At 38.1% G+C, this 11,961-nt stretch overlaps 1 protein-coding gene across 1 annotated transcript; it reads left to right on the forward strand.

Annotated features, from left to right (window-relative positions):
- The first annotated feature begins 1,219 nt into the window (after positions 1-1,219).
- On the forward strand, positions 1,220-2,130 carry LOC145158519 (uncharacterized). The gene is made up of 2 exons (XM_079077407.1): positions 1,220-1,823; positions 1,898-2,130. Exons 1-2 carry the CDS (start codon positions 1,220-1,222, stop codon positions 2,128-2,130), a joined length of 837 nt encoding a protein of 278 aa, XP_078933533.1.
- The last annotated feature ends 9,831 nt before the right edge of the window (positions 2,131-11,961 follow it).

Raw genomic sequence — 11,961 nt, forward strand, 5'->3', positions numbered from 1 at the left:
AGGTATACATATATATACACACACACACATATTTATATGTATTTTGTTTATATAGGTGCCATTTATTCTTATATTACTTTTGTTACATTGATTGCGTTTAGGGACATCCGAAAGCCGCTTCTTTGAAAACTGTCCCATTATTGTTTCCAGAGCTTTGTGCAGAACTCTTTGATGGAAACAATGCATCTGGTAATCTCAGCTATGCCACATCCCAAACACCATCGGGACATGGATCATCTTCTTTCCATGGCGCACCACTACAGCTTTTGGACGCCCCTTCCATTAACATAGATGAGGATGATTTATTTTCCAATCATACTAGTGAACATTTTACTCAGACTCCACCTTCTGCTGCTTCACCTTCTGCTGATTCACCTTCTTATGCTTCACCTTCTTGTAACCCCAACAAAAGGGCTAAACCCTCAACTCCTAGACCTGGAGCTCCTAGTGCCTCACCTGATCCACCTTCTTGTGCCTCGCCTAAAGCTTCTATTACTGCTGATGATTTAGCACTGGAGATGCAAAAAGCTCTACGCCATTTGACTCAAGGGCCAACAATTCCCCAATGTTTAGAGAAGCTTGAGTTGCTCGAGTTAGACCCAGTAGACCCTCTACCATTTGCTGCGTATCACATTTTTGGAGGGACCATGAATATTAGAGAGATGTGGGTAAATTTGCGTAATGATCCACAAATATTAAGAGGATGGATCGAGATGACAGCTACAAGTTTAGGAGTTTTAAAGGATGGAAAGATTGTTCGTTAAGTTTATATGTTTGAGTTGTTTAGGTTTTAATTGCATGTTTTGGAACTATATGGTTATTTGCTACTTGAATGTTATTTGTAGTATTTGGTACTTGAACGTTAGTTGGTTATTTGCTACTTGAATGTTATTTGTAGTATTTGGTACTTGAATGTTATTTGCTTATTTGTTACTTGGGATTTATGATATGTTTTTTGGTACTTGAAATTTATGTTATGTTTTTTTGGTACTTGAGATTTATGTTATTATCTTATGTTATATTATTATCTTATGTTATTATTATTATCTTATGTTATTATCTTATGTTATATTATTATCTTATGTTATTGTATGTTTTCTTGATTAATAGGTTTGTAATGGATCACGACAAAAAGATACTACTCATAATTCTTATGTACTTGTACGTCCGTTACTTTTGGAAGAGGGGTGTCAAACGAGTGCGGGACAACGATTCGGAAATGACGGGACATGAATTTACGTTAGAGTTACTTCACCGTAATCCTCTACAATGTCTTGAAGTGCTACGCATGTCCCGTGAATCATTTGTCCGGCTATGTGCTCATTTTAGAGTAAACTACGCTTTAAAGGATAGCAAACATGTGTCGGTGGAGGAGAAGATGGCTATGTTTTTTATGATGATCGGTCATAACCAACGTTATGTGATTATCAAGCGGAGATTTCAACACTCAAAGCAAACAATTCATAAGTTTTTTCATGAAGTGTTGGACAAAATGTTGCTTTTCGCACATGACATTATAGTACCAACTTCTTTTAATCTGAATCCAAACATTCCGGGACATAATAGGAGGCTACGGCGGGTGTTCAAGGGAGCAGTTGGTGCACTTGATGGCACTTTGATACTTGATGTTGTCCCTGCAAACAAACGGGATTTATATAGAAGTAGGGGAAAAGGCGATTGTTACCAAAACGTATTGGCAATATGTGACTTCAACATGATGTTTACGTTTGTTGTTGCCGGTTGGGAAGGGATAGCACACGATTCTAGAATTTTATCAGAAGCATTAGCAAATCCACATGCACCATTCCCGCTTCCACCTCCAGGTAAATTTATGGTTATTTAAATAGTTTTATCTTTATTTGAAAAATAAATGACTTTTTTTTGTTTTTTTTTACAGATAAATATTATCTTTGTGATGCCGCCTATGCAAACATTCGAGGTTTTATGGCACCGTACCGTAATGTTAGGTATTGGCTTGGAGATTTCCGTCGAAGACGTGCATTAACGAATAAAGAAAAATTTAACCATGGACACGCAAAACTTCGGAATGTCATTGAGCGTGCTTTTGGTGTCTTGAAAGCACGATTCCCTATATTGAAGAGGATGGCACCATTCTCGTTGGTTACGTAACGAAACATTACCCTAGCATGTTTTGCGCTTCATAATTTTATAAGAAGAGAGGGACTACGTGATGAGTTTTTTGCACGATATGATGAACCAAATGTCTCGGTTCGGAATAACAATGCAGTCGTTGATAATGATGAAGATGAGATTCAAACACATGGTACTGCAACGGACCGTGAATATATGAGCCAGTTACGGGATGAAATTGCCGAACAATTGATGCAAAATATGGAATGAAAATTATTAAAGTTTGGTTGTATGAATTTTATTTAAAAATGTTATTGTAAGACTAATTTCGTTGTTTGAATTTTATTTCAATTTTTTAAGACTACAATTATTAAATTTTTGGTATTAACAAACTATTTTCGGTTTATTAAATTACTTTATTTTAAATTTTTTAATATCTGCAGCAGTCTGCAGACGTTAAAAAAACAAACATGCTTCTCATTACAGTCTGCAGCACTTTGGTCCACCTCTTCTGCTGCAGAGGGCTGCAGAGGTGGTCCGCAGACTTCAAACAGTTTCTCTTCGGAAAAACAAACAGCACCTAAGAATAGGAATTTAGAAAAGGTTTAGTTACTTTATTACTATCATTATACTTTTAATGAGAATTATAGTCTTTGTCCTACCCGTTCGGCTAATGACCCTCCACCAGTCAAGGAAGCGTGGGTGAGAGTGGACACCCATTAAACTTCCATTTTATAGGTAGTAACCTTATAAACCCCCCCCCCCCCTCTTATAGACCGGCTTCGTGAATGAGGCCTACTAACGGTAAAAACTGACCTTTTATTATATATATATATATATATATATATATATATATATATATATATAAAACTTATAATATTATAATAATATAAGGGTTGAATTTTAAACTTTTAAAATTCTAGAGTTTGGAATTAAAGTATTAATATGTGACTTTACAAATTGAAAAACTTGAGGGCAAATTTTGAAACTCTTCAAAACTTTTCAACTTCATAACATATGAGTTTAATGGTCTTTTAAAATGAGACTCTTCATTTTTCTATAAACTATGACTTTTAATGATTCATTTAAATGAAAAACTTTTGGAGTTCCATAACTTGAGGACAAGTTATGGAGTCCATTAAAATCATCAAGATCATCAATTAAACTAACAAGCATGTTCAAGTTCTTGATTAAACTCATATGAACAAGATAATTCAAATCAAACAAATTCCATGTAATTAGACTAATCATATAAACTAATACAAAACATGAAATTTTGACAATTATCTTTTGAATTGGATAAGCATGATCATTACCACATCAAAAACAAGTTTATAAGTTCAAAAACAGTTTAGGGTAATGATCCTAGTCCAATTCCAGCCTTAAAACTCGAAAATATGCACTTAGGGCTCCGAATCGTCCAGTGTATGAACAAAATCGGCGAGTTAGGATGTTTTGTGAAGGGACTCGGCGAGTCCACTGTCCAGACAACAAATTTTTTATTTTTAAAGCATTTTCAAGCAAGTAGCATCAATTATAATTGAAAACAAGCCTAGGCTCTGATACCACTGAAGAGTTTTGAGCATTCTAACACTCCTAAGGTGTACATGCAACCCTAAATACCTTGGATCTATGTTTTCTCTATTATACATGCAAACTTTCATTTTCCAAGGTATTACCCTAACTAGAATACAAAACTTTGATACTTGGGTAATAAAACAAGTTAGATAACATAACTTTTGTTGTAGCTTGTTGCTTGGAGCTTCAAGAGCCTAGAACCAATAATGTGAATGCCTCAAGTGGAATCACAAATCACCACTAACACTTCGAAACTTGGAAGAGGACTCTTTAGCTCACAAAAATCGGCCACACTCTTGCAAAGACTCTAGGTACCAATTTCTTGAACCAAAGGGCTTCTTATATAGTGTGGTTACATTAGGGTTACACCATGTAAACCCTAATGTGCATGAGTTTCCATATTCCTCATGATCCATGGGTTTTAAGCTCCATGGAGTATCCATGGGTCACCTCATGGGTAAAGCCTAAGATAAGGAATCATGGATCATTAGCCCACATTATAAGAATGAATGATTTACACAATCAATCCCTATATATTTAATTAGTCTCCTTTGACCACAAAATTAATTCCAAATTAACTATTGATCAATACTAATTAAATAATATGATTTCATATTAATATATTATAACTTATAATATATTAATAAATCATACATATCCTCTTCTCAAAAGTCCAAATTGTTCCGGTGAAGTGCAACCCAAATGGACCATGCTAAATCGGGTCAAGTACATACCAAATATAGTTATGGACTTAGACACCTTATCCAACAATAAGATGGTAGCATACCTGAAAATTATCATAAAGATAGTCATCTCAACTATAATCAGTTACTATTGGGCCGACATTGGTGCCTTAGACCCACTTCTACTGGAAGGTAACTCACCTCAAATGTCGTGAAATAGCTGAACTGTCCTCGGCTTTGCAATCAACTCCCTTCAAAATCCTACACATAAAAATCTCCTTTAATTACCCTTTCATGCTCATAACCCCCTTAAGGGTCAAATTTGGTCAAAGTCCAAGTCAAAGTCAACCTTCTGGTCAAAGTCAACGTTCTGGTCAAAGTCAACCTTCTAGATTGACTCAACTCGCCGAGTTCCATAAATCATAAACCCTGAGATCGCGAACCAACTCGTCGAGTTCTTTCATGAACTTGTTGAGTTCCTCCCTATAATAGAGTCAGGACTTTTCAACACAACTCGTCGAGTTCCTCCTTGAACTCGTCGTCTTCATCAATCTTCAAAACCCAAAAACCATGGCTAACTCGCTGAGTCATCTCCTAGACTCATAGAGTTTGCTTAATAACAGAAAAGGTTGGGGAACCACGATCCAACTCGCCGAGTTGGATGAAAAAATCGTTGAGTTCTCTTAGTCTAAATCCATTCAGTCACTTCCAATCGAGTTCAATGCTTCCATACCATAGATCTGGTCCCCTAGGGCTGTTATATCATGTAAAGTTCCTATCTTTACTTGCATGCATGGACAACTTGGCTCAAAAAGCCAAAAGGATGGTTCATAAGTTGCTTGGGACCTTCATGGCCATAAAGTTAGCACCTTTATGCCATGAAGTCCCCTAAAGACCCTATATCTGAAGGGTTTTCCCCACATTGGACGTCCAAGTCCCAAAGACTGGCATTCTTAGACCAAAACATGGAGAAATCACTCTAAGACTTCTTCTAAACATTGAATAGACAAGATAGGAGCTTTATACCTCCAATGAACCAGAAATGGAGCTCAACTTGTAGATCTACTCTTCTCCTTCACGTCCTTGCTCCTTCTTCAAGAATCCTCATCTTCAATTTCACAAATAATGCACAAAAATGGCTCAAAACACTCAAAAATGGATTAGGGTTTCGTGGCTAGGGTTTGGGATGATGGAGGCTGTAAATGAGGCCAACCTTTGGAGGTTAAGGTGTTTAAATAGGGTGCTAAACCCTAAAAATTAGGGTTTTATTCTGGCAGCCCTACTCATCGAGTTGAGGCTCTCGACTCGACGAGTAGGCTTTAAATCATGCGTCCAAATTCCATTCCTTCTCGATGAGTTTGGGGCCTATAACTCGTCGAGTTCCTGTACAAAAATGAATAAATTGATTTAAAATACATACCAGGAACCGGGCGTTACAGATTTCTAAAGAGTCTCCTCAATGAACAAATAGTGACATTGATTATGATGATTGTGTCCAACTCAATCATCAAAAAAGGAAGGCTTCCTTATCAGGGGGAGCTCTTAACACTGAAGCTGGAAGTTTCTCTGCATTTGGTGATACTTCAACTCCTCCTCAAAAGAAAAGCAAGCTCACCTTTGATCTAGATGAGTTAGTAGAAACATGGAGCTTACCTATTGAGGAAGTTAGACAGATCATGCTGGAGTACAATGTGTTGGGGTGCAAAGTTATTCATGATTGACTTTGTAATGTTTGACTTTTGTAAAACCCACTTGCATGTGGAGTATTAGCCTTGTGACACATGAGAGACACAGAGTGAGAGAGAGACATGTAAACACCTCTATATAAGGTGGGTTTAGTCCACTTGTAGAGGTGTGCTTGAGAGATGTAAAAGTGAGTGTGTAAGTGTGTGTTATTTATGTAGTCTAGATCTAGATCCTTTTTGTGTAACACCATATACAATCAATACATCTCTTGAACACCCAAATCACCATGTTCATTGTGCAAACTTTAATTCTGCATGCCAAACCATGTTCTTATGTCACTACAATTGGTATCAGAGCGGGTCTTCAAGATCAAGGTGATTTTTGAAGAACGATTCTCGGTTTGGCAACTTTTGTCACAATTGAAGCAAGTTTGATGGATGAACAAGAACAATTTGAGGAACGAAGATACAGATAACGAAAGGAACGAACTGGGAATAAGGTCTGTTAATGATTGTTTTGATTTCGTGCCTGGATGTGTGTTCGTTCGCGTCTACAGAGAAGATTCATTTTGGGTTGGTATTTGATGACAAACAAAAGTTTGTAGTTGATATTGATTGAGAGCGAACTGCAATCGAACTCGATTTGGAGTCAATGATAAAAGGATTTCACGAAATCGGGTTTGGTGTCAAAAGGCTTGCTGTTTTGGGAAGAACTGTAAGAACGAGAATTTGGGGTTAATGTACGAAGGGTCCCTGGGTTTGGCTTTTGAAGACTAGATGGGTCGATTTCTTCGAAGATTTGGGAATCGATGTTGGCTAATGTTGTTTGCTGTTGATGATTTGGGTTGATACTTGAACAAACGAAGCCTTGGTTATTTGATCGATGAATTGGAGAAGAACTGTAAGGAACGAAGGGATAAAACGAGCAGTGAGTTAATTCGATTCAGAGGTTGGATGATTAAGAGGTTACTGTTCATTAAGAGGCTTCGTTATGCTTCGATTTCGTATGAAAAATTTTGTATGCTTTGTATGTTGAGAATTTTTGTTTGATTGGGGAAGATGAAGTTTCATACGAAGAGGAGAGAGAAAATTTTAGGTGAAGATGATTTTCGTACGAAGGGGAGAGAGAAGGAAAAAGTTTCGTGTGTTTGGGTTGCATGATTTCGTGTGAATTGAGGAAAAATAAAGCAATGTTACGTAAATGGCCCCTAAAATTTCGTTAGTTTAACACCTTTCCAAATTTTCGTATGAAGAGGAGATGCTTTCGTACGAAGCGTTGAAAATTTCGTATGTTTGGAATGGAAAAGCAAAATTTTCGAATGTAGTCCCTCAAGTTTCGAATGGTTGACAAATGGAAAAAGGCTTCGTATGAATGATCAATATTTCGTATGTTTTGATCAAAAAGCAAAATTTTCGAAAACAGCCCCTGAACCTTCGAAAATTTGGCACTTAGAGAATTAATTGAAGTTTCGAATGTTTGACACTTTTCACCCAAATTCGAAAATTTTCTGAAGCTTCGAATGTTTGGGACAACTCTTCGTATGTTTGGAGCACAAATGGCAGAATTTTCAAAAATAGTCCCTGAGGCTTCGAATGTTTGGCGGTTCATACCCAAATTCGAAAAAGGACTGTTTTTGCTGAGAATTGAAGAAAATGCATTTCAAGCCCCTGCAGTTTGTGCAAATTGACGCTTTCTACCCAGCTTTGGAAAAGGGGGAGAGTTTTGCCTGACAGGGTAGATCGGGCACCCCAGAATTGCCTGGTAGGGTAGGTCGGGCACCCAGAATTGCCTGACAGGGTAGATCGGCACCTCAGAATTGCCCGACAATATATTGTTATATGTTATGTGGTATCATGGGGGAGCTCACTAAGCTTTGTGCTTACAGTTTTAGTTTTTGTTTCAGGTCCTTCTTCTTCGAAGGGAAAGGAACCGGCACGGTAGCAGCGCATCACACACATGATTTTCCGCACAAGAGATCTATGGGATTTATACTCTGATATGATTTTGTTATGGCATGTTCTGACTATGGATACATTGGCTTGATATATATTATTACTATATGGTTTTCGAACAAATGGATTTATATTTGTTTAATTTAAAAATGAAAAATTTGGCCGGTATTTTTGGGATGTTACACATGGTATCTGTTAAAGGCCGTATAAAGATCGTTGGAGAAGGCACACATGACCCAGTTTAGAAGGATCACGAAAACTAGTAGGTTGTTACATGTAGACGGTCTCATGAAGAAATTCATTCTTCACGTCAAGCTGTCGAATGGGAAACTTATGAGTGACCGTGATGCTAAGATCCATGCGAATAGTGGTAGGTTTGACGACTGGACTACAAGTTTCATCACTGTCGACTCCCAGTCTCTAACTACGCCCATTTTCAATAAGGCGAGCTTTATAGAGAGACAAAGAACCATCGACATTGAGCTTCTTTTTAAAAAGCGAAATACAATTCACCATGTTAGTTTTGGGAGGTCGTGGAACAAGGATCCAAGTCTGATTAGTAATAAGACCAGAATATTCTTCTTGCATTACTTTAAGCCAATGGTGATCTTGAAATGCCTGTAGATAATTACGGGAAAGTGGAGAAGAAGATTCAACATGGAGATTAAGTTTTTGAATGGGTTTCGTGATTCCCCGTTTTGCACGAGTGAGCATAGGATGTTGAGATGATGTGGGAAGAGGACTTTAGATAGGAGGGGTAATTGGTTGAGATAGATTCAGAAGCTGATCATTAGCTCCGATAGAAGGTTGTTCGACAGCCGAAGGAGAGGGGGGCGTCAGGAACATAAGAGGTGGTTGAAGTAGTATTTTCGAAGATGGGATTGTCACACGTAACGGAGGCAGCGGAAGAGGGAAAAGGAATGGGAATGATGTTGTCAAGAAACGAGAATGAGGGAGAGGGATTTGGTGTCATGGAACCAAAAGGAAAGACTGTTTCATAAAACAACGTGTCTTGAAATTATAATTTGCTTAGAATGGAGGTCGAGACATCAATATCCAAGATGGTTGGAGGGATAGCCAATAAATCCACATGGTTTTGATTTTGGAGAGAGTTTATGTGTAGTGATGATGTGAGGATTGATGGGATTTTGAGCATTCTAACACTCCTATGGTGTACATGCAACCCGAGAAACCTTGGATCTATGTTTGACTATGATACATGCAAATAATTATTTTTCCAAGGTTCTTATCCTATCTAGCATGGCATGGGGAACTTGAATCAAATAAAGCTAGTAGAATTACTTACCTTGTAGTTGTAGTTGATTGCTTGGAGTTTTAGAGCCTAGCACCAATAATGTGGATGCCTCAAATGGAAGTCACAAATCACCACAAACTTGGAAACTTGAGAGAATAGTCACAAACTTCTTGAAATCGGCCCTCTTAGTTTACACACATCAACTCGTGCAATTTCAAGAACCAAGGCCTCCTTTATATAGTGTGGTGGATTAGGGTTACATCCATGTAAACCCTAATACCCATGTCTTTTCATTTCCATGAGATCCATGGGTTAATACTCCATGGAGTATCCATGGACTTTCCATGCAAGCCTAGCCCATTCCAAATAAGCATTAGCCCACACTATATAAATACAAGAGCCCATATTTAATTAGTCATACTTTTGATCTCTAAATTAATTCTAAATTAATTATAGATCAACAATAATTAAATAATATGATTTTATATTAATATATTAGAACTTATAATATATTAATAAATCATAACTTATACTATTCTCAAAAGATTATCTGTAAATTGTTCGGGTGAAGTGCAACCTAAATGGACCATGCCGGGTCGGGTCAAGTACATACCAAATATAGTTATGGACTTAGACACTATATCCAACAGTCTCCCACTTGGATAAGTCTAATAACTATAGTTGCAAGTATGACTTCAGGAACCGATCAGCAATCGTAGCTCTTTAAACTCTGTTGAACTATGAAGCGCCATTTTAGATAAGTGATCATATAATCCTCTGTTCTAGATATCAGCCGGACAAATACATGGAACATGGTCTTGCTTATTGTCCAGCATTTGTTTCCCGATTTCCGATTTGTTTGACATAGAACTTAACTGAACACATCAATTTAGTTCTGACCGGGCCCGGTACACAGGTCAAAACAAAATCATCGAGGGGCCTAGATATCGCTTCTAATCCTAGAAGGAACAGATAAACTTCGACTCATATGTTTGCTCTACTACTTGTTGAATTACACACAAAAGCATGGTTTATAACATCGAGTTACCAATGCGTTTTCGTGCAATCAATGCATAACCAACTCATAGGCAGCACATCATATCTCTAGGTTTGAAGACTTATATGATATTACCGTCTCACGATCACTCGAGATAAATTCCATGAAGTGATACAAGTGAGCGTGGGTTGAATCCAATACTCAGAACTTATGAGCAGTCATGAGTGTTGTAGCCCCGCTTTGTCTAACATCTTAGACCTCTACAAGCCAACCCATGACAGTCTTGATTCATATCTACTTCCAACATATGACCGACTGTGGAGAGTTTGAATAATATGATATAAACCATAACATAGTTATTCTGGAAGTCAAAACATGCAAAAAGAAATAATAGTAAACGATTGACAAGAGATAGCAACACTTTACTCATAAATAACAGCTTTTATTTATCATCAGATGTCAATTACATTTTACAAATTTCAAGATTATCTAACTACTAAAACTAATATCATCCTTCAGCCCTATGCTCCGAGCATGCTGGAGATGCTTAGCCCGAGTCAGTCCCTTCGTGAGGGGATCTACTGGGTTCTCATCCGATGATACCCTCTTTGCCACGAGGATTCCTTCTTCTATTCGATGTCTAATGAAGTGATATTTTATGTCAATGTGTCTGGATCTCCCATGATCTCTTGGTTCCTTGGCTAAGGCAACCGCACTATTGCTGTCACAGAAAATCTCCATTGGCTCCTTAATAGCTGGTATAACTCCAAGGTCTCCGATGAAGTTCTTTAGCCATATAGCCTCCTTTCCTGCCTCGCTTGCTGCTATATACTCTGATTCACAAGTGGAATCAGCCACTGTCTCCTGCTTGGAACTTTTCCAAGTAATTGCCCCTCCGTTTAGAGTAAAGACCCAGCCCGACTGAGAGCGGAAATTATCCCTGTCAGTCTGAAAGCTAGCATCACTGTACCCTACAACTCTCAAGTCCTCACTGCCACCGAGGGTAAGGACCCAGTCCTTAGTCCTCCGTAGGTACTTGAGGATATTCTTTACCGCAGTCTAGTGTGCCTTGCCAGGTTTCCCCTGATACCTGCTAACCATGCTCAAAGCAAAGGCTACATCAGGTCGAGTACACGTCATAGCATACATGATCGATCCTACAGCCGAAGCATAAGGTATTCGACTCATTTCTGCTATCTCAGCCTCAGTACTAGGGCTTTGTGTCTTACTCAATCTGGCGTTACTCTGGATGGGTAACTCTCCTTTCTTGGAGTTATGCATGTTGAACCTTTTCAACACTTTGTCCACATAGGTGCTTTGACTAAGTCCAATTAGTCTTTTACTCCTGTTTCTCAAAATCCTTATCCCTAGGATATAGGCAGCTTCTCCAAGGTCCTTCATAGCGAAACACTTCTCAAGCCAGGACTTTACTTCCTGCAGGGTTGGGATGTCATTTCCTATGAGTAGTATGTCATCCACATACAGTACGAAAAATCTGACTATACTCCCACTAGCCTTGATATAGACGCAAGATTCATATTCACTCCTTGAAAAGCCAAATTCTTTGATTTTCTCATCAAAGCAAAGATTCCACCTGCGAGGTGCCTGTTTTAATCCATAAATGGATTTCTCGAGCTTACACACTCTACTGGGGTACTTTGTACTGACAAAACCCTCTGGCTGAACCATGTAAACATCTTCAGCCAACTTTCCATTAAG

Source organism: Lactuca virosa, chromosome 2, assembly GCF_052849685.1.
Source record: "Lactuca virosa cultivar CGN04683 chromosome 2, Lactuca_virosa_CGN04683_v6, whole genome shotgun sequence".
Lineage (NCBI taxonomy): Eukaryota > Viridiplantae > Streptophyta > Magnoliopsida > Asterales > Asteraceae > Lactuca > Lactuca virosa.

Coding starts and splice junctions, on each gene's coding strand:
- LOC145158519 (XM_079077407.1), top strand. CDS start 1,220: ATGACGGGACATGAATTTACGTTAGAGTTACTTCACCGTAATCCTCTA. Junction 1,824..1,897: donor ATTCCCGCTTCCACCTCCAG/GTAAATTTATGG, acceptor TTTTTTTTACAG/ATAAATATTATCTTTGTGAT.